At 62.7% G+C, this 20,864-nt stretch overlaps 3 protein-coding genes across 11 annotated transcripts; 2 read left to right on the top strand and 1 right to left on the bottom strand.

Annotated features, from left to right (window-relative positions):
* Positions 1-16: 16 nt before the first annotated feature.
* Positions 17-5,972, bottom strand: ABHD14A (abhydrolase domain containing 14A). 3 transcript variants are annotated; one of them, XM_071212087.1, is made up of 5 exons: positions 5,907-5,972; positions 2,678-2,889; positions 2,378-2,493; positions 559-794; positions 17-335 (listed from the first exon to the last, which is right to left on the bottom strand). In XM_071212087.1, the coding sequence occupies exons 1-5, from the start codon at positions 5,955-5,957 to the stop codon at positions 153-155; spliced, it is 798 nt and encodes a 265-aa protein (XP_071068188.1). In that variant the 5' UTR covers positions 5,958-5,972; the 3' UTR covers positions 17-152. The 3 variants fall into 3 exon arrangements, with proteins under 3 accessions (XP_071068188.1, XP_071068189.1, XP_058144717.1); XM_071212088.1 differs by lacking the exon at positions 5,907-5,972 and adding an exon at positions 5,221-5,256; XM_058288734.2 differs by lacking the exon at positions 5,907-5,972 and adding an exon at positions 4,576-4,721.
* ABHD14B (abhydrolase domain containing 14B) lies at positions 5,572-9,655 on the top strand. Its single transcript, XM_058288735.2, has 4 exons — positions 5,572-5,722; positions 6,569-6,805; positions 8,003-8,244; positions 8,606-9,655. Exons 2-4 carry the CDS (start codon positions 6,595-6,597, stop codon positions 8,783-8,785), a joined length of 633 nt encoding a protein of 210 aa, XP_058144718.1. The 5' UTR covers positions 5,572-5,722; positions 6,569-6,594; the 3' UTR covers positions 8,786-9,655.
* Positions 9,656-10,573: 918 nt separating this feature from the next.
* Positions 10,574-20,828, top strand: PCBP4 (poly(rC) binding protein 4). Of its 7 annotated transcripts, none has more exons than XM_058288731.2 (14): positions 10,574-10,756; positions 12,082-12,254; positions 16,470-16,614; positions 17,418-17,441; positions 17,550-17,582; positions 17,778-17,894; positions 18,089-18,220; positions 18,345-18,473; positions 18,719-18,793; positions 18,985-19,029; positions 19,108-19,171; positions 19,299-19,351; positions 19,436-19,605; positions 20,143-20,828. In XM_058288731.2, exons 3-14 carry the CDS (start codon positions 16,534-16,536, stop codon positions 20,402-20,404), a joined length of 1,185 nt encoding a protein of 394 aa, XP_058144714.1. In that variant the 5' UTR covers positions 10,574-10,756; positions 12,082-12,254; positions 16,470-16,533; the 3' UTR covers positions 20,405-20,828. The 7 variants fall into 7 exon arrangements, with proteins under 7 accessions (XP_058144714.1, XP_058144713.1, XP_058144715.1 ...); XM_058288730.2 differs by having other exon boundaries at positions 10,575-10,756; positions 19,000-19,029; positions 19,946-20,828; XM_058288732.2 differs by having other exon boundaries at positions 10,575-10,756; positions 19,463-19,605; positions 19,946-20,366.
* Positions 20,829-20,864: the final 36 nt, after the last annotated feature.

The following is a 20,864-nucleotide window of genomic DNA, read 5'->3' as shown; positions in this document are numbered from 1 at the left end:
ACCTGTCACTCCCCAGGCAAGACAAACGCTTTTTTATTGTGCCCGTGAGTTGAAACAAGAGGTCCTGATGGGACCTGGCCCCTCAAACTCTGCCCTCTGGTTCCAGACCCTCCAAGTTCAGGGCAGGCCTGGGGCCTGAGCAGTCCGTGAGCTCAAGGCAGGTGGTCGAGGAAGGCAAGAAGGACGAGGTGGAAGTCCTGGGGCTTGTGGAGGTAGCAGGCATGGCCTGCGTCGCGCAGCTTCACCACGGAGTGGTTGGGCAGGTGGCGGAGCTGCCGCAGCGACTCCCATGCCAAGCTGTGATCCAGCTCCCCGTACAGGATGAGGGTCGGGGTCTGCAGGGTGGCGCAAGGGGCGATGAACCCTGGGAGCTGATGGGGACCTGACCCCCCCAAGCCAGCTCCTCAGGGAGCCTTCCCCAAACACCCCACCTCTTCCATCCAAGAACAGGGACGGGGCTCTACTCCAAGTGAGAGCTGAGCCCTGTCCCCCCTGCCCCCAGGACCCAAGCTGGGGGGGAGGGGGAGCCAGAATGTTTGGAGACCCTCCTCCCAGTACCTTCACGGCCCAGAATTGCTCCTGGGTGTAGTTCTGGGTAGAGGTGGGCGCAATGGGCACGAAGCCGTGCAGCTGATGGTGACCTCGCATCACGAAGGGCAGGGCGTAGCGGCCGCTCAGCGAGGGACTCACCAGCACAGCGTTCTGTACCTCCAGGTCTCGCAGCACCCGCCCCAGCAGCGCCGCCCGCCCTGCCTCGGTGCTTGCCTCCTGCGAGGGTGCCGAGTGCCCGAAACCTGGAGATGGCAGCAGGCACCAGCTGAGGGGCTGGAAGGGGCCAAGGCCGGCGGAGGGGGACGGGGAGCAGTGGCCCATGGCACAAATTATCCCACATTTCCCAGAGAGGAGTTAGTTTTTGTAATGTGATAGGCCTGCTAGAAAAACATGGCATCTTTCATTCATCATGTTGACAAAGCTAAAAAGAAGGGTAATACTCAAAGCCAGGGATGATGTGGGAAAATGAGCACTTTCATACCTGACAGATGGGAAGATAAATCCAGACAGCTTTTTGGAGAATAAGGTAATATTTATCAATTTTTAAGAAAAAAGTGCCAGGGGGGTAGGTGGAGGCACTCAAGGTTTTAAAGGGTAGTGTTTAGTTTTGGGTGGTGTTAATACCTGCTTTTCAACCTGAGTGGTGAGCACACGGGTTTTGTTCATGTGTTATATATAGCCCTTTTGTGTTTGTGATGCAATCCAATTCCAAACAAATGGAAGGCAACCTGCCTCGCATGAAAGGCAGGAAACAAACAAAAGCATGTGTCTCTTTTGACTCATCAACTGTCCTTAGTAAGAAATTCTAAAGGAATTCTTGCCCACATGCTCAAAGAAGCATGTCCAAAGTTGCTTCTGAGCCAACACTCACACATTTCAACTGACAATGAAAACCGAAACAATCTACATATCCACCAGTAGAGGAATGGGTGGCTAACACCTGTCCACCCTCCTCTGGCACCCACAACAGCTCTTGAGGGAGGCTTGCAGGGACTGGCATAATGTGAGACACAAGGCAGGAGGGAGAAAACCAAATCACAGGTGGATTTGCTTAGCAGGACATGTTCACGTTTATAGTTCCACTACACCATCCCCAGTGCTACCTGTATCTATGTATGGAAATGCCCGGAAAAGAAAGAGGTAAAAGGGAGAGAAACGCAGCAGCACAGGTTTCTGGGGCCTTCACTATTGTTTGATTTATTGTTTGATTTTTTTTTTTTTGAGGTACCGGGGCCAGGGATTGAACCCCCCAGACCTTGTATGTGGGAAGCCAGCGCTCAACCACTGAGCCACACTGGCTCCCTGTTTGATTTTGAATGACAAGAATGTTTGCCCAAGTCGTTTGCATAGTTAATAGAAGGTATCACTGTTTGTTAAAAAAATCCCAGTGAGCTGCACCCATGCAATCACAAATGCGAGTCACATTTGTATTTGCTCTGTGACATGCGAAACTCCACTATAGTTTTTTTTCAGGAGGTCCTCATACGTGACAAGCAGGTGCTCGACACTGAGCTACATCCATTCCCCAATGAGAGTTGGATTTTTCATTTGTTTTTAGGAGGTACCGGGGATCAAACTCAGGACCTCATATGTGGTAAGCAGCGCTCGTCCACTTGAGCTACATCTGCTCCCTCCACCCTAGTTTTCAAGGCAGAAAATAAAAACCTTTTTGTAGAGCCATCTTGTGTTGTGACCTGCCACTGCCTGTCCACACGCTGGGGTCCATATGCTCCCCCAGCCATACCTTAGGGCTTTCTTACCCCTCCAAGTCCCTTCTCTGGGAAGCTTCCCTCTGCACCCTGGACTCAGGGGTGGGGGCTCTCACCTGGGAGGTCAAGGGCCACAGCCCGGTAGCCCCTCTGTGACAGCAGCTGCAGTGTGCCCAGCTGCTCCCACGTGTGGGAGTTAAAAGCCTTTCCATGGAGCAGCACCACCTGCACCCTGCAGGCACACAGAGGAGGGGGGGTGTGATTTGGGGGGTAGGGGCTGGGGAAGCCCACCCTTCCTTCTTCTGAGGCGTCTCATTGCCCTCCCAGGTGCTCAGCATCCTGAGTCAAAATGGGGTCCCGCACAAGGACTCCCCTTGGGCCCAGTCCCTCCACCGGATCCTGGCGTCAGCACCCACCTGCGTGCCTGGTGGAGTGGTAGCACCTCACGGTAAAAGATGGGGGAGCTGCCAGGGGTGAGACCAGCCAGGATTGTGACATTGGGGTCTCCCCAGAGCCAGGAAGTCTGCTCAGGGGGCCCCGGTAGCCCCATGTACAGAAGCAGCATGAGCAGCAGGCCCAGGCCCAGCAGGGCCGCCTGGGACTGGCTCAGGGAGGCCTGTCCCAGCGTCTGGAGGAGGAGAGGAGGGAGACGAAGCTGGGGCGGAGCCCACACCAGGCCCCCTGAACCCCATCCCAAAGCCCCACCCAGAGGCTCCCGGCAGAGGCAGTGCTCCAGCCCTTGCTCGGAGCAAGGGTCTTGGGATTCATGCCCAGTTACTCCACATTCCAGGGCAAGGGCTCAGATGCCCCCAGAGGAAGGCACATCTGAGCTGTGCCCCAGCACCCTGCAGCCTCACTGACCACCGTCATCATGCCAGCTGAAACCACTTCCGTTCATGGAGCGCTTAGGGAGCCAGGCTCTGTGCTGGGCCCCTCACACACAGATGCTCACAGGACACTGGGGGGCCGCTGTGACTCTAGCTGCCTTCAGAGGAGGAAACCAAGGCCGAGTTCTCTTGCTCACAGCTGCAGAGTGGCTAGTGGGAGACCTGGGAGCTGAACCCACGGTGGGGTTCCTAAGCATCAGGCAACACTCCCGCTCACCAAGGAGGAAGCTGTGGGGCCGAGGGGTGATGGGTGAAAGGGAAACTTGCTGGTGGACAGGGCGGCAGGGGCTGCTGAAAGGAGAGCCCATGTGCACATCTACTCTCACAGGGAGTGATGGAAATGGGACTTTTATCACATTGAATGTAATGCTGCTAAAATCAGACTGGGGTTTACATCTGATGGGAATATTTAATACGTTCCCCCAGTTGTGAAATGGGAAGGAGCTCATGGAGAAATGTAGATGGAGGAAGTGCTGGGGCATGAAGGGGACATGGAGAGCGCAGGAGCGAGACTGGAGAGACGAGCGCTCCTCCCTGTCGGCTTCGTGACAAATGACCTGCCTTGTGGGCTCCTCCAGTGCTGCTGGGTCCTTTGCCAGTCCAGGGCTCTGACCGCTGGACCCCTGACCCAGACAGGGCCAGGAGCCCTTGCTTTGACATGGGGCTCCACCACTTCTTGGTCGTGTGCCTTCAGTTCGTGGGTAAAAAAAAAATGGGAAAAGGACAACCCTGTGGCTGCTCTCCCAAACCTCTGGTAAGACAAATAAGACAATGGCCTTGACTCTGGGGCTTTCTGGGTCATCATTTCTTGGGCCCAGGATGAGCACACCTGCCTCATTCCTGTACAGTCTATTTCCTGCACATACAAGTAGCCTCTCTGCACACACACTGACTCGTGTGCAATCGATCCCTTGCATATACACAAAATCACACACATACACACCGAAAAAATACACATGTAGGTATAGGAAGGCAGAAAAACGGATGTATACACACATTTTTAAAGTCACGGACTCAGGAATACACAGGCATCCACGCAACCATCCAATTATACAGGCAGGCATAGAAACACACACATTCACTGGCAGATGGGCAGACATAACACACCCTCAAAACCTACAGGCACACAATTTGAAAGACACACACCGATCCACGCACGCGGACACACCAACAGATCTCGCCACACACGCACTGGGACACACACCCCAGACAGACGAGTGGCCGTACAGACATAGGCAGGCACACCCAGACTCGCAAGGACAAGCCGTTGCGCGCGTACACACAAAGCACGCAACGGTCCACTCGAAGCTCGCCGGTCCAGCGGTGGCGCCCCCGGCAGGACTCTGCCTTCGGGCGCCAGGGCGGGGGCGGGGCAAGAAGGGCCCGCCCCCGGGTCCCCCGCGGCCCGTCTCCCAGGGGACACTCACCGGGCCGACCGGGTCGACCGGGCCGGCCACTGGGGGGCGGACCCCGCCCACGCGGAACCAGCAGCCAAACACCGCCCGCACCATGGCGCTGCCTCCGCCGCTCTGCGGGCCGCCGCGGGCACGGCGCCGCCGGGAGCGCGGCCCTCGAGGCGCGCCTGCGCACTGCGCAGGCCCGGCGCCCAGTTACCACGGCGCCCCCGCGGCGGGCGGCAGGGGGCGCTGTCCCAAAGCGCGGGGGCCCGCCCCCGCCAGGCTTTCTGGGATCTTCTCGGCGGGTGGAAAGGGTGCAAGGCCGCTCGGATTCTTCCCACCAGGCGGTTTTCACGCTCGCCCTTAGAAGCCCTTCCTGTCTGGAAGCCGCGGGTCTCCCGTCTGTGCCACGGGGCTAAGAGCCACCGCACGGTGCTGTCCTGCGGCCTGCAGGCCTCAGAAGTGCCTGCAGAGGCCTCGCCGCGGAAGGCCGGGCACGGCGACCACTGTGGTGGCTTTGCCGCCGCAGGTCTCGGCCCAGACTACTTCCGTCACCCCTTCGCGCGCGCGCGCACACACACACACACACACACACACACACGCCCGGCCGGAGCCTGGGGCGTCCGCGCTCCTTCACGTCTCCCATCCCGCTTGGCGGTGCGCCGCTTCACCCACGTCCTGCAAGGCGGGCGACATCACGCCTCTTCTCCAGGCTCGGAGACGGGCTTGGAGGCGTCGGGAAAACGATCAAGTCCACCTGGCTGGACCTTAGCGGAGCCTCGCACTCAGAGCTCAACTCCGGGCCAGACGCACCCCTCTGAGCCCAGGCGGTGGTGGCTGGGGGCGACGAGGGCTGGAGGAGGCCGCTCGTTGACACTGCGGCTCCCTGTAGAAACCCTCGTCTCCAGGCCGCGCGCCGGCCGATAGGGGTCTTAGGACCGCGCCCAGGACCGCGTTTGGGGTACGTGGGCCAAGGAACTTGGGGAAACTGAGGCGCAGTCGTTAGAAAGGTGAGGGGTTCGGTGGCTTGACGAGCCCGGCGGCGGCTGGTGGCCACCAGAGGGCGTCCCAGAACGCCCCGCCGGAGCCCGGCCCCTTCCCAGTTTTCCCGCCCCCTCAGGGACCCGCCGCCCGCACTCGGCTGCCTCCGTCTGCGCGAACGCACGCAGGCCCGCAGGTACCCGCCCCGAGCCCCCCACCCTCCTCTCTCCAGTCAGTGCCCCCTTCACCCGCTCCGAATCTCGCTCCGTCCCACCTCGGCTCTCCAGGTTCCCGCTCTCGGGTCTGCCCCACCCCTCCCCCGTGTGCCCTGCGAGGTCCGGGAACCCCAAATCGCTGTCCGCGGAGGAGGCGGAACGCACCGTGGCGGCGCCCTTGACCATGGCGTCTGGGTGTTGGTCCCCCGCGTCCATTTCGGGCCGGAACTCTAAAGCCCTTCCCCGCCCAGCGCTCCTGCTTCTGCCAGCTGATAATGGACTTTTCACTCCATTCCAGGCCCGTGCGGGCCGCGGTGCCAGCCACGACAGTGCCTTGGGGATGAAGGGGTTGATGAGCAAAATAGTCAGCTACCTACAGCTGGTTGAGCGCTGGTTGGTTATTAAGGCACCCAGTGTTTTGCTTGGGTGGTCTCAGTCAGGCACCTATGAGCGAGGTATCCGTATCCCCCTTTGCAGAAAAGGGAACAATAACTAATTGGGGTCCCATGTATTGAGTTCTTACCACGGGCAGGCACTGTCATTCGTTATTTCTTGAGCTAGACTTTATTGTAACCCATATTCCAGATGAAGAAACCGAGGCCTGAGGCCACACAATTAAGTGAGTGGCAGAAGCAGAAATAACACCAATGTCTTCATGACCCCAAATCATGCCCCTAGAGTTCTGGGGCGCCCTCTTGGACTCCTTGCTGCTCCCTGCCTAGCCCGCTGACCCCGCCCTCCCTGCGCCAGTGGCCACCCTCCACCTGGGCGGAGCGTTATGTGGCTCCGCGGACCCTGCCCTTCACCAGGCTGGCCTTGACCCTCAGGTGCCTCACCAGCTCTACAGTACAGTATGGCAGGCGTGGAGCAGCGTGAGAGCACCATCCAGGTGCAGGGCCAGAGCCTCTTCTTCCGGGAGGCCAGGCCGGGTGCCGGGCAGACCCCCCGCCTCTCCGTGCTGTTGCTGCATGGCATCCGCTTCTCGTCGGAGACCTGGCAGAACCTGGGCACGCTGCACAAGCTGGCCCAGGCTGGCTACCGGGCCGTGGCCATTGACCTGCCAGGTATTTAAGGGAGTGGGTTTCCCAGCAGGGGCTGGGCGGGGGCCCTCATCGGGACCGGACCCCTCTGTGTGAAGGCTGGAGGCTGCCAGCCTGAGAAGGTCCAGCTGGGCCCAGAGTGCTGTGCACACTGCAGGGACGTTTGCACCTCTCCTCCCCTTGGTCCGATGTGGTCCAGACACTGCCGCTGCTCTTCGCTGTGTGACCTCAGGCAGTGTCTCCGTGTCTCTGAGCCTCTACTTCCTTTTCTGTAACTGGAGAAAACCATACTCAATTTCAGGGTTGGCTGGGTGGAATGAGATAATCCACCTGAGTATGAGGCCAGTTCCTGATACAGAATAATCCATGCTCAGCAAGTGGGAAGTGAAATATTTTGAGAAAGCCCTAACCACAGCCCACAGGGGAGTCAGGCTAAGTGTCCTGGTGCCTTGGGGGCAGGGCCTGGTTATTGGCTGGGTGCCAGCCTTGATCCCACTTGCAAAGCCCCAACGTGGGCTCCGGGAGACAGGTGCAGCCCCCAGGCTGATGGTCACAACCCAGACTCCCAGCCTGCAGCCCCCAGTGCCCAGTCTGGAAGGGGCACAGGGCTGACCTCATCCCCCTGCGGGCCATGGCTAGTGTGGTTTCAGGCCAGAGCAGGGTGAGTTGGCCCTGGGGACAAGGTCTTGAGCAAATTATGCTGGGGAAGGTGGGGACTGACTGGAGGGGGAGGTGCTTGTGCAGAGCTGGCCCCCTAAGCCAGTGCCCTTGAGGCACCCACCCTGTGCCAGTCTACCACCAGGTGCCCCTTAGCTACTCACTGAATTTCACAGCCATCTAAAGTGGCACGTACTTTGGTTATCCCCTTTTAACAGATAGGGAGACCGAGGAGCAGAGAGAGCGAGCTCAGGCGACTTCCCCCAAGGGCACGGACATGGAGAACTGGGATTGGGACTCAGCCCTTTCACACTTCAGAGCCTGATCCTTTCCAGGACACTGAACTGCTGGGGGAGATGGGGCACAAACATGGAGGGAAAGGTGTCACGCTTGCCATGGATGTGCCAGATTTAGGCTGCTGTGGAGATGAACTCGGCCACACTGGGTGTTGCAGGAAACTGGACACAGTGGCACCGACCGAGGAGGGCTTCCTGGAGGAGGGGACCATCTCTTCTGGCTTTCTGGCTCACTGCCCTTGTCTCTCCCACACCCAAATCTCCGCAGGCCTGGGGCACTCCAAGGAAGCAGCAGCCCCCGTGCCAGTTGGGGAGCTGGCTCCTGGCAGCTTCCTGGCGGCCGTGGTGGCTGCCTTGGAGCTGGGTGCCCCGGTTGTGGTCAGCCCATCGCTGAGCGGCATGTACTCGCTGCCCTTCCTTACGGCTCCCGGCTCCCAGCTCCGGGGCTACGTGCCGGTGGCCCCCATCTGCACAGACAAAATCAGTGCCGCCGACTACGCCCGTGTGCAGGTACTCCTGGGTGGGAGGCTGAGAAGTGCCTGCAGGAGCAAGGATGGGCCTATCCTGGGCCCTTTTCTGATCTGGGGCTGAGTACTCAAGGGGTGGCTTCTTGGGGGGAGCTGAACCACCAAATGCCACCCTTTGTGCTCATTTAGCGGTGGATTATTGCCTCAAGTCCTGTGTTAGGCTGTGTGTGGGGGCAGACACACATCCACAGCCCTGCTCCTTGGGAGCTGGGGCCTCTTCCTTCAACCACTGGCCCAGTCCCCTGGAAGGGACCGAAGCGGTGGGGAGGTCTGGAGCTGAACTCCAGGACGTGGGCCTGGTGTGGGCAGGTTCCTGTTGACTCTGGCCCCCTCTCCTTTCTCAGACCCCGGCTTTGATTGTCTATGGAGACCAAGACCCCATGGGCCATACCTCCCTCGAGCACCTGAAGCAGCTGCCCCACCACCGGGTGCTGGTCATGGAGGGGGCGGGGCACCCTTGCTACCTGGACAAGCCCGAGGAGTGGCATAAGGGGCTGCTTGAGTTCCTGCAGGGCCTGGCATGAGGCCCAGCCCAGCTCGTGGGGGTGGGCTACCCGCCTGCCTTGGGGTCTGTCTCTCTCCTTCAGGGACGTTGGCTCATCATGCACATGCAGCAGGTGTGTGTGTGTCTGTCTGTCTACCTGTATTCTTGTCTATTGGGGTCTGTCTTTTTCTCTTCCTCTTTATCTTGCAGTGATGGACCAAGAGAAAACAAGAGAAAAAAGCTTGGGCATCGAGGGATGTAATCTGGTGGAGGGTAATCCTTTAGATCTCCTGCTTTCCTCCTTCCTCTGCTCTGCCAAGTCTCCCCCTCCCCGCTCCTCCCGTGGCAGCCCTGCAGGCCAGTCACCCCCAGGTCTTAGGCCATAGATTCACACGGCCCCACATACATGCTCACACATTTAGGGCGATCCCTGTGCCCAAGCACTGCCTTCACTTGGGAGCAACCACGCAGGTACATGCAGCTCCAGACAGACACGCTTGTTCTCATGTGCACACATACACATACATACACATACGCGTGCATACATGCGCCTCCGCACAAGCACTTGCCAGGCACATGTACGCTCCCAATTGTGCAGCACCCCACTGTCTGAAAGGATGGGACCCCAGGGGCCAGCCCTGGCAGGAAACTCTCTACTGGGTATGAAATATGGGGGGCCCTGAACTCCACTCACCCACAGGTCGCAGCTGGCTCCAACCCAGAATTGTCCCCCCAAAAGAGGAGGCCCCCCCAGATCTCCCCGCCTTTCCCCTTCTTCTGGGTTCTCCCCCCTCCCCCAGTTTATCAGGCCTGGGCCCTACGGCCCCGCCGGTTTCCTGCTCAGAGGTTTGGGGGAGGGGAGATGGCGAGTGGAGGTCGTTAGTTAGGGAAATAAAGTGATGCAATTAGACCCCACAGGCTCCTGTCGTCTCCACCGCGCCGCCCCTCCCCCACCCTGGCGGGACCAGATGGTCGCCCTGCCCTTTGTCCTCCAGGCCAGATGGAAGGGAAGGGAGGTTGGATTCTCCTCCCCACCCACACGCACCCAGGTGCCAAGAGACTCAGCTGTGGGGGGAGGTGGCGGTCAGTGGGACCGGGCTGAGCCGATTACTGAGAAGAGGAAGATTTGCTGGGGTGGGGTGGGAGGGGGCGCAGGGTGGAGGGTGGGATCAACTCAGCTCCTCCCCCAACTCTTGCCCCTTCCGCCGAAGGCTGCGCCCCATCCCTTGTTGCCCTCGTCCCCAAAGGATTTTGGGTGGGGGGGTATTGGGTAGCTTTGGGGGCATCACGGCGCTTGGTGCGCACGGGTCGCCCCGCGCTCGGGCCCCTCCCCCGGCCGGCCCGGTCACCTGTCCTAAGCCTTGGGCAAGGGCCGGGCCTCGCTTTAGTTGTGGGTGGCCGAGGGGTTCTGGGCCGGGTGGGCGGGAGCCCCGCGCGGGGGCTGGCGCAGGAGCGAGGAGGGCCGGACGCAGGGGCCGGCCCGGGAGCGAGGCGGGGCAGGGGCCGAGATGCGGGGTGCAGGGGGCTCGGCGGAGGCGCGGGGCGACGGGCCCGGGCCGGAGGGAGCGGCGGGCCGGGTGCGCGCGGGGAGGCTCGCGCCGAGGGAGGGCGCTACGGGCCGGCCTCCCCCCACGCCCGCCCCCGGGGGGCCCGGGGCGCCGCCGGGGGCAGGGTCGCCCGAGCCCTCCCGGAAGCGGCCGCCGCTCCGGGCGCGCCGCGGCGCGCGGGGCGGGGCGGGCGGCTGCGGCACTGGGGCGGCTGGGGCGGGCCCGCCGCGCTGTAATCGGATCCGGGGAGGGGGCGGGGAGGGGCCGCGCCGGGCCGGGGGGCGGGGGGGGGTGCGCGGAGCCGGGCTCCGGGCCGGCCGGGCTCGGCGCCTGTCAAACCCCTCATTGTTCGCAGCTGATGTCACTCGCAGTTGTGAGCGGACGCCTCTCCCGGGGACAATGTGGGACTGAGCGGCCCAGCCGCCGCGCCGCCGCCGCCGCCGCCGCAGGACAGCCCCAGCGAGGTAGGGCGCGGGCCGGGCGGGGCACAGCCGGCCGCGAAGTTTGGGGGTTCGGCCTGGGGGCGGGGAGCCCGCAGGCGGGTCCAAGGCCCGGGGTCCCGGCTTTGGGTGGTTGGGAGACAGGGAGGAACATGCTCACTGACCCACACGGCCGAGGCCTGAGCAAGTGGGGGGCGCTGGTCTTCCAGAGGTGCTCCCAGCATCAGGGAGGGGCTGCCTGGCGCTCAGACCCCAGACCCAAGGCCCCCATCCCAGGCGCTTCTGTCCTTTGGGCATGCTCTGCTCTTGACCTGCCCGGGCCTCTGGTTCTGCCCACCCTGCCCCATCTGTCACTCCTTGCCAGCCCCCTGGTTTGACTCATCTCCTCCTCCCATTCTCTGCAGTTCTTGGGGTTCAGACCCAGATCTCCAGGCCAGGGGCGTATGGAGATGGTCTTTGGGGGCTTGGAGTGGTCCACCGTGCCCTAGGGCTCTCCAGCCCCTCAGCTTGACCTAGCTCCTGGCCAGGAGAGGAGATGCCCGCCTCCTCACTGCCCGCCATCTTGAGACCTGTGGCACCCAGTGCCCCGCCTGGCCCCAGCACCCTGGGGAGGGGTCTTTAAGGGGATGCAGCTGGTGCCGGTTGCATCCCCTCCTCCCAGATTGCGGGACTCTGGGTCCCCACCCAGCCCAGGATGACCACCTTCATGCTAGACCAACAGAGCATGTTCTCCAGGGGTTCTCCTTCCCCCACAAAGGGCTCTCAGACCCCAGGCTCGCTCCTAGTAGCCTAAACCTGCTTCGGCCCTTGCAGTTCCCTGGGGTCACCCTCACTGCCCCAAGACCAGTGCCTGGGACCCTGTCCTCTCCCCATCTGAAGGTCCCCCAAGCCCTGAAAACCCTTCAGCCTCCAGGGTGCCCCATCCCAGCCCCCAGCCCCCAGCCTTCATCAGCATGCAGGCTCAGACTGCCCAAACACAAGGGGATTGTTCTCCTTGCATGCTCGGGGTGGGGGGCTGGGAGCAGGCGGCCCACACACCCTGGCAGGCCCAGGCCATGGTGAGGCCGGCTTGCCCCACCCTGTGTCCCCAGACAGGCGCTGTCCACCCTCCCTACTTCCATCACTCCCCTCCCCCGCAGCTTCCATCCTCATTGCCCAGCGGTGCAGTGTCCTGAGGACAGAGCCCTGAGCTGGACAAGTGGACTGCTGGGTTCTCCAGGCTCTGCCAGTTGCTTGCCAAGAGGTCTTACAAACAAGCCCCTTCCCCTCTAGGCCTCAGTTTCCCCTCTTGTTCTGAGTCCCTTCCAGCTCTGACAGGCTGAGCCTGACTGAAATCTCTGCCACTCCAGCTCTTTTTCCACAGAGACTTTCTCCAAAGAGAGACCCACCCAGCCCCCTGGAGGCCTGAAAGTACAGCCACCATCACCCTCCCCAGTGACATCCCCAGGGAGCCCCTGGACCCTGAGAACCTGCAGGAGCAGGGGCTGGGAGTGCCGAGGAAGGAGCCAGGAGCCCTGTGCAGGCAGGTCCCAGCTAGGCCCCTGTGGCTGGCCTACAACATGGGTCTTCCCACCCCATCCTCACTGCCCCTCGGGGACCCCCTAATGTCCAGAGGCCCTGTGAGCCCTATTTCTTCCCTCTGCTCACTGAGTGGGGACCTGGCTCAGACTTCCTGCCCTCTGGAGCTTTCTGAGTGGAAAGGACAGGCTCAGAAATGCCCAGGCGGGGCCTCTTTGAGGCATATCTTTGGAGGCACAGAGGCCCGAGTGATGACATCTGACTCGGAAGGTCGGGAGGGGTCCACAGAGGAGAGGGCACTTGAGAAGTTTTTTTTTTTTGATGGGTATTTCAAGCTGGGAAAAGCCTGGGCAGGGGCCTAGGGGTGCTAGGCATGCTCTGCAGTCTGCGGAGTGCAGGGGATGAGGTAGTGATGAGGTGAGAAGTTGGCAAGGGTGGATCTGGAAAGGTCTTGAGTGCCCATCTTTGGAGATGGGGCTTTATCCCTCTGGCACTGGGGAGCCACCGATGACCGTTGTGCTGCAAAGTGGCCCAGTCTTCAGCATGGAGAATGGAAACCAGATAACCTTTCTCAATTTGGGTGAGGCAGTAAGGGGGTAGGGACCAGTGGGTGGGCTGTCCCATGAGGCTTTGGGCTTTCTCCCGGCCCCCAGTCTGGCCTGGGCCTGCCTCGGTTTCCATTGGCGGTGAGGAGAAAGAAGGCAGTTGGGCAGAGGACGGATGATGTTCCAAGGAGGCTGAAGCGTCTTAGGCCCCCCTTCCTGCCGGCACTGAGTCTGAGACAGAGCTGGGTTGAGAAACCAGGGCTGGAGCTGGGGGACCCCAGGCTGCTCCCCTGCAGGCCACCCTTACCCCCAGACCAGGAACTGGGTATGGGCTGGGCACCTGGGAGGCTGGGCACCTGGCTCAGGATGCTGGGGAGACCTTGTGGGAGGCCTGGCTAGTCCGGAAGGGTGGAGGAGGGGGTGGGGAGGAAGTCAGGAGGCCTCAGTGCTGACACCCCACCCGGCGCCTGGCATCTGCCCCCTCTGCCACGCCCTGCCTTTCCTGATGCCCCGAGCCATTCCCCAGCATCACTGGGTGTGGCCAGCAGGGCTGCTTTGGGATGGAAAGTTGGAGAAGGAGCTGCTGACGGGGATGCTGGGGGATATGAGGAAGGGGGTGAAACTAAAGACTGGACCCTCCTCTCTCCTCAGCCCAGGTGCTCCCACAGACTCTGGCTGGTCCAGCCGCGCTGGCTACAGGGCTGAGGGAATCCCCCAAGGGGCGGGCCGGTCCACTGGAGTTGCCTAGCCCCAGGAGCCCTCCCTGCCCGGATTGTTCTTGCTCTAGAACAAAGCCAGGGTGGACACTTGATCCTTGCATGGGGGGGAGGGGGACGGGCTGACTAAGCCCCCGGCCCTTTGATTGGACAGCTGTCCTGGAAGAGAGACAGCTGGGGGAGAGGGGTGGGGAGGGGGCGGCCACCATAGCTTACACAGCTGTCACCCCCCCCCCCGCCCCCTCCAGCCTGTATGGCAGGAAGCCAGGGACAGAAGGAGTGGGCACTGGGTCTGGGGAGGGGCCTTGGGAACAGGAGGGGACGCCACAGGTCAGAGGCTGGCCCGAGCCTGCTGTGTTCTGCCAGGGAGTCCTGCTGGCCGGAGGGGGCTGGGCTCCCCCAGAGGTGAGCTGGAGGTCAGTGTGGCATGTCACGTGGCTGCCACGTGGGTGGCCCAGTAGGGACCCAGGACCCACCAGCCTGGAGCAGCATATAACTCAGACCCTGGCGAGGGTGGGGGTGGGGGACAGCAATGCTTAATGGGGCTGCTTGTGCTAGGGCACCTGGGAAAAGAATTTCGGGGGCTTGTGTCAGGACCCCTCATTCTTTCCCAGAGGGTCCCTCAGAACAGCAAGGGCACAGAGAGGTAAGCACCCCCCCACACACATACACATATATACATAGTACAAGTGGGTACACCGAGGTCCAGGGCAGCTGAGGTCACCCACTGAATTGGGGCATGAGGTCCTGCTGCAGCCTCGGGTGTCTTTTGGGGCAGAAGCCCCAATTCCGGTCACACTGCAGCCCTCCTGTCCTCTTTTTCTTGGAGCCTCATGCCCATAAAAGGCAATGTGGAGATGACGTGGGGACAATGTCGGGTGTCCCGCAGGTCTCCAGAACACTCTGCTGTTTGAGACTGCACCTTTGGGTACGCTGTCCTTTCCACACACGACCTTTGCCTGCTCCTGGCCAGACGGGGCCTCCAAACCCGGGGCTGCCCCCGAGGAAAGGACTGACAGGCAGGGTCTGTGACAAAACCCTGACCGGCAGCAGGCAGGACCCCGGGGTTCTTGTCCCACCAGGCCCCCTCTCCGTGTGACCCTGGGCAGGCTTCAGACCCTGCCTCCGCCCAGGCTCCCCCTCAGGGCTGTGACGCCTGCTGCTCATCCTGCCCGTGTGTTCCGAGCGCCTTTCCCGCCGGGCCCTGGTCGAGCCCCGGGAACACAAGGAGAAGGCGGCAGCCTTGGCTCCTGCTCTAAGGGGCTCCTGGGCTTGGCTGGCCCGGGAGACAGCAACCAAACACATCACCACCAGCGCTTTGATGGGGGAAGTGCAGGCAGCTGCGGGAGTGTCCAGAAAGGGCAGCCAGCACGAAGCTGGCCCGGATGCTCAGGGCGCACAGTCCCCACACCCACTGCTGACCTCTGACCTCTGGAGAACCTGTGACCAGAACACGAATGGAAGGAGGAGCAGGTGTCTAGGGAGGCAGCGTCGCTGTGTGCTTGGAGGCCCCAACCCCCCGCTGGACCTATAGATGAGGAAGCACGCTGCCCGCCACGCAGTGGGCTTGCTCTTTACTAAGAAAGGCAGGCTGCGAGCGCTTCTTCCCGCCCCAGGCCCGTGCTCTGCCTGGCAAGGGGGGCTCCTTGGAGAGCTTGGGACACAGCTTCCTGCCCCTGATCCTCAGGTCAGGATGGGGCCAGGGGAGGGGGGCAGCCGGTGGCCTCCGGAGTCCACAGAGCCGAGCCCAGTGCACTGGGCCATGGGCCCAACGCCCTCCGGGCAAAAGGAATTTGCAGGGTTAGGGCTTGGTCTAGGCGCAGGTTTGGCACCAGTTGGTCCCACTCTCTGTGCTCCTCGGTCGGGTCCCCCCGCGAGCTCCCCATCAAGGCCGAGCCTTGGCAGGAGGCAGCCGCTGGAGGAGGGATTTCCAAACAGGATTAAGGTTCAGGATTAAGTCGGGGCATGAAAAGGGGTCGGGCGGGGAGAGCTGGCTGCTGGGTTAATCCGGGTGGCTAATCTCTGGCTCTGCCTTCCTCCACGCAATTAACAGCCTTGACATTCCTGCAAGGCCCCCAGCTCCTTTTCTTGCTCATCACCTATCTCCCAGCCCCGGGGTGGGGGGAGGAATTCCCTCCATTTTATGGGGGGAGGAAGTGGAGACTTGGCCCACGTGCCTTGTTTCTGGGGACAACAGAAAGTGCTCCAGGCTTGGGAATGTGGCCAGTCTACACAGGAGAGAGGCTGGAAGCATCACCGTGCAGACTGCCAGTCTCCTACCACCTTCCTGCCCCCACCCCCTCCAGCCCCGTGGATGAGAAGAGCCTCTGAAGGTGGGGCTCTCAGGCCCCTAAGTCTTTGCCAGGAGGGGGAAGACAGGAGCAAGAGGGCCCTCCTAGAGCCTCACCACCTTCACTGCCATCCTCCCTTTAAGACCTCCCATGGCTCCCGATGGCTGCCCCAGTTTCCTCTCCAGGTGTTCCGCATACTCTTGTAGTCGGTGGAGGCTCTGGCCTCTTGTTTGAGATAACCTTTGAACCTTACTCAACCATTGAGTTCTAATCCACAGGGGCAGAGGGGACGCCCCATCTCCACCTTCCATAGGTCTCCTAGTTATTTCTTTCTTCTAAGAAAGAAGGAAAGTGAAGGATATCTGTGGAGACTGGGTACCCGCCACGTAGGTGCTTGTCTCAATTTTCATAGTCCTTTGGGGGAGGGGATTGGTGTAGCCCCCTTTGACAGATGGGGAAGCTGAGCCACAGAAGGATTCATGACCCGTCAAGGGTCACACAGGTAGTGAGTCGCACGTCAGCCCACAGCTCAGTGGGGCGTTTGGAATTCAGGGCCCACGCCATCTCTCCTCGCTGGACGTTCTGGCTGAGGGCCGGGAGCCCAGTGCCAGGGCTGCCAGGGCAGGAGAGCGGGGCTCCTCTGACACATCTTCCGCTGCTCCCCCAGAGCCCATCAGGCCGCACCGTGGACGCCCTCCCAGGCCGCTGTGGCCCCGGCCCCGCCTGACAGGATGAGCGGCTCAGACGCGGGGCTGGAGGAGGAGCCAGAGCTCAGCATCACCCTCACGCTGCGGATGCTGATGCACGGGAAGGTGAGCAGGTGCCGGGTGCGGGGCAGGTGGCGGGGCACGGGGCAGGTGGGGGCCTGGGGCAGGTGGCGAGGTGGGTAGGTGGGGGCGTGGGACAGGTGGCAGGATGTGGGGCAGGTGGCAGGACCTGGGACAGGTGGTGGAGCACAGGGCAGGTGGCGGGGCCTGGGACAGGTGGGGGCCTGGGGCAGGTGGCGGGCATGGGGCAGGTGGCGGGGCACGGGGCTGGTGGCGGGGCACGGGGCAGGTGATGGGGTGGGCAAGTGGGGGTGTGGGGCTGTTGGCGGGGCGCGGGGCACAAGGCGGGGCCTAGGGCAGATGGCGGGACCTGGGACAGGTGGCGGGGTGAAGGGTAGATGGTGGGCTGCAGGGCAGGTAGCGGGGTGTGGGGCAGGTGACAGGACCTGGGGCAGGTGGTGGGGCGCAGGGCAGGTGGCAGGGCCTGGGACAGGTGGAGGCCTGGGGCAGGTGGCGGGCGCGGGGCAGGTGGCAGGGCGCGGGGCAGGTGGCGGGGCCTGGGGCAGATGGCGGGGTCTAGGGCAGGTGGCAGGGCCTAGGGCAGGTGGTGGGACCTGGGACAGGTGGCAGGTGCGGGGCAGGTGGCAGGGCACAGGGCAGGTGGTGGGCGCAGGGCAGGTGGCAGGGCCTGGGGCAGGTGGCAGGGCCTGGGGCAGGTGGCGGCTCCTGAGAGGCCAGCCAGAGCTTGAGCGTGGGTGTCCCTTCTGCAGAGCACCTGCCCCGCCTGGGGGGTGGGCAGGTCCTGGGCCATTGGTACCCCTCTGACTCTGCTCTTGTCCTGTCTGCAGGAAGTGGGCAGTATCATCGGGAAGGTAGGTGCCTGGCGCTGCTCTGTGTGTACCCCCCAATCTGAGGCCTCAGCCCGGGGAAGGAGGCAGCGACTGCTCAGGCTAAGCGTGATTCTCTCTTGTCTCTCACAGAAGGGAGAGACGGTGAAGCGAATCCGGGAGCAGGTGAGGACAGAGTTGGGGCGAGGAGCCCAGGGGACCAGGGGTGGAGGGGAGGGATGAAGTCCCACCCACCTTCTCCCCGGCATGGTGGCGGTTCCCAGCCTTGGCTGGGGCTCAGTGAGTGGGTGGGCAGCCAGATTCCGGGTGAGGGAGTGGAGAAGGTGTCTCCACTGCCCGATGCTCGCCCCGCACCTGCAGAGCAGTGCCCGGATCACCATCTCGGAGGGCTCCTGCCCCGAGCGCATCACCACCATCACGGGGTCCACGGCGGCAGTCTTCCACGCAGTCTCCATGATCGCCTTCAAGCTGGACGAGGTCCGGAACAGCCCGGGGTGGGCGGCCAGGGGGGGTCCCCGGGGAGGAGCGTGACTGGGAGCACCGACAGTGGCTCCGGGTGGGGAGGGGAGGCTGGGGAAGGGCTCCCTCTGGAATCCCTCAGCTTGAAGGTGCTTGAGGGGTGGGGGGACAGCAGGGACGTGCCTGGCCGACCCACTGTCTCTCTACCCCAGGACCTTTGCGCAGCCCCTGCAAATGGTGGGAATGTCTCCAGGCCTCCGGTGACCCTACGCCTTGTCATCCCTGCCAGTCAGTGCGGCTCGCTGATCGGGAAGGCTGGCACCAAGATCAAGGAGATTCGGGAGGTGAGGGGAAAGGGATACCGTAGCCTGTGGGGAGGGCTCACGGCCCCCTGGAGCGCTCTGCACCTGGGCAGCCATCCTCCGGCCTGGACAAGCAGCAGAAGTTTCCTCTGTTCTTTGCCTGCAGACCACAGGTGCCCAGGTGCAGGTGGCGGGGGACCTGCTCCCCAATTCTACAGAGCGTGCGGTCACCGTGTCCGGGGTGCCTGACGCCATCATCCTGTGTGTGCGCCAGATCTGTGCTGTTATCCTGGAGGTGCTGCTCCTGGGGAGGGAGGTGGGGGCAGGAGCTGGGCCCGGGCCGGCCTTGCCGTGTGATGCGAGGTGGGCGCAGGGAAGACCCGGCAGGAGCAAGGTGGAGCTGCGGGGATGGATTGTCAGCTCCAGGGCGTTGGGGCGCATTTTCCTGGAGGACAGGGGGAAGGCCTTGGAGCCAGAGGGGCTTTGGGGAGTGTGGGGAGCCAGGGAGGGTGCCTCAGCCTCCGCATTTGTGCCTTCCAGTCCCCACCCAAAGGAGCCACTATCCCGTATCACCCGAGTCTCTCTCTAGGCACTGTCCTTCTCTCCGCCAACCAGGTGAGCCAGCACGGGGAGGGGGCAGAGAGCGCTGCTGCTGGAGGACAGGACGGAGGAGGAAGAGGAAGGGGACTGAGATGGGGGAGGGGATGGAAGAAGGAATTGGGGGTCCAGAAGAGATGGGAGGAGTGCCTGTGGCTGAGTTGCCCTGACCTGTCTCGGGAACCTTTTCACTCACTTTGTCTCACCAGGGCTTCTCTGTCCAGGGCCAGTATGGGGCCGTGACTCCAGCTGAGGTGAGTGACTTGCAGCCCAAGGCTTCCCCTTCCTGAGCCAAGCCCCCTCTGACCTCTGACCCCACTTCTCTGGCACAGGTCACCAAGCTTCAGCAGCTCTCGGGCCACACGGTCCCCTTTGCCTCGCCCAGTGTGGTGCCAGGTGAGCGCCTGCTGCAGGAGGTGGGGGGGGGGGAGACAGGGAGATGGGGGGGCGGGCGCCCCCTGGAGGGGATGGGTGGCCAGGGAAGGCCCTGGGCCATGCCCAGTAGCCCTTCTTCTCCCCTCAGGCCTGGACCCCGGTGCACAGACCAGCTCGCAGGAGTTCTTGGTTCCCAACGACGTGAGCGGGGGATGGGACTGTGGGGGTGGGTCGTGGGGCCCGGGGTCTGGGCCTCGCCAGGGTTGAATTCCGCCTTCCCCCCAGCTGATTGGCTGCGTGATCGGGCGCCAGGGCAGCAAGATCAGTGAGATCCGGCAGATGTCAGGGGCCCATATCAAGATCGGGAACCAAGCGGAGGGTGCCGGTGAGCGGCATGTGACCATCACCGGCTCGCCGGTCTCCATCGCCCTGGCCCAGTACCTCATCACTGCCTGGTGAGTGCGCTGGCCCTAAACCCATCCATGTCCCCATGGCCCTCGGCCTCCCTCCCGCCCCCCACGTCCTCCTGTCCTCTCCCCCCATCCCTGCCCCTTCGCTGGGTCTTTGGCCTTCCCATCACTCCCCTCACCCCATACTACCTACATCTGCTTGTGCTTTCGTCCCAGCCTCTCCGCCCCCCTTCTTCCGCCTTTCCCATCTTCCCCCCCGCACATCCGCCCCGTGTCACTCTTCTCCCCTCAGTTCCTGTCTCCTCCAGCCTCTCCCCCAGCATGTGCCCTCACAGCCCTTCTCTCCCACCCTTCCTTTCACCTACCCCCGTACTTCTCTCTCCAGTCTAGAGACGGCCAAGTCTACCTCTGGGGGGACACCCAGCTCGGCCCCCACAGACCTGCCCGCCCCCTTCTCACCGCCCCTGACGGCCCTGCCCACGGCACCCCCGGGCCTGCTGGGCACGCCCTATGCCATCTCCCTCTCCAACTTCATCGGCCTCAAGCCCATGCCCTTCTTGGCTCTGCCGCCCGCCTCCCCAGGGCCGCCGCCGGGCCTGGCGGCCTACACCGCCAAGATGGCAGCGGCCAATGGGAGCAAGAAAGCCGAGCGGCAGAAATTCTCCCCCTACTGAGGCTGGCTGAGGCACGGGCGGGGGCAGGCAGGACCACCGGGCACGGGGCTGCCTCTGCACCCTACCTGACTGAGGAGACTCCACCCTGGAGCCCCCCAAAGCCGCTGATGCCCAGACGCATGGATGTACCCCCCCCACCCTGGTCTGTGGGAGTTCCTCCTTCAGAGTAGGGGCCAATTTCTGGCCTGGGGTTCTGGGAGCTGCGGCAACCCCAGGGCAGGGGGCCCCGTCCCCCTCGGCTCTGTGCTGGGATGCAGGGAGCAGCCAGGGTCCTCCTTTAGTGCCCCTACTGGAGGGGGTGTCACTCAGGCACTCCTTGTCCCCTAGAGCTTCCAGCCTCCTGCCCGCCTGTAGGGACCGGGGAGGAGGGCTGGGGGAGGGTGCTGGGAGCTGTGCTTCTCTCCCTGCAGTCCCGCTGCTCCCACTCACGCCCTTTTGACTGGAATGGACTGGCTGGGCTTGGCAGGGGGGAACTCAGAAGCGTTCTGAGGAGCTGGGGGAGTGGAGCGGGGAGAGGGGCCGAGTTCTCAGCAGCCGACACTCTGTACAGTTTTTTCAGTCCCTGTTTTTGAATAAATATTCTGTGACCAGGAAGCTGTGAAACACTGTGGGGCTTGGGGAAGTAACACC

Source organism: Dasypus novemcinctus, chromosome 26 (assembly GCF_030445035.2).
Source record: "Dasypus novemcinctus isolate mDasNov1 chromosome 26, mDasNov1.1.hap2, whole genome shotgun sequence".
Lineage (NCBI taxonomy): Eukaryota > Metazoa > Chordata > Mammalia > Cingulata > Dasypodidae > Dasypus > Dasypus novemcinctus.
Note: the sequence above shows the minus strand (reverse complement) of the source record. Positions and strands in the feature narration are given on the sequence as shown.

Coding starts and splice junctions, on each gene's coding strand:
- ABHD14A (XM_058288734.2), bottom strand. CDS start 4,659: ATGGTGCGGGCGGTGTTTGGCTGCTGGTTCCGCGTGGGCGGGGTCCGC. Junction 2,890..4,575: donor CGGTCGACCCGGTCGGCCCG/GTGAGTGTCCCC, acceptor CTCCTCCTCCAG/ACGCTGGGACAGGCCTCCCT. Junction 795..2,377: donor TGTGGCCCTTGACCTCCCAG/GTGAGAGCCCCC, acceptor TGCCATCTCCAG/GTTTCGGGCACTCGGCACCC.
- ABHD14B (XM_058288735.2), top strand. CDS start 6,595: ATGGCAGGCGTGGAGCAGCGTGAGAGCACCATCCAGGTGCAGGGCCAG. Junction 6,806..8,002: donor CGTGGCCATTGACCTGCCAG/GTATTTAAGGGA, acceptor AAATCTCCGCAG/GCCTGGGGCACTCCAAGGAA. Junction 8,245..8,605: donor CCGACTACGCCCGTGTGCAG/GTACTCCTGGGT, acceptor CTCCTTTCTCAG/ACCCCGGCTTTGATTGTCTA.
- PCBP4 (XM_058288726.2), top strand. CDS start 16,534: ATGAGCGGCTCAGACGCGGGGCTGGAGGAGGAGCCAGAGCTCAGCATC. Junction 19,172..19,298: donor CTCGCCCAGTGTGGTGCCAG/GTGAGCGCCTGC, acceptor TTCTCCCCTCAG/GCCTGGACCCCGGTGCACAG. Junction 19,352..19,435: donor AGTTCTTGGTTCCCAACGAC/GTGAGCGGGGGA, acceptor CCTTCCCCCCAG/CTGATTGGCTGCGTGATCGG.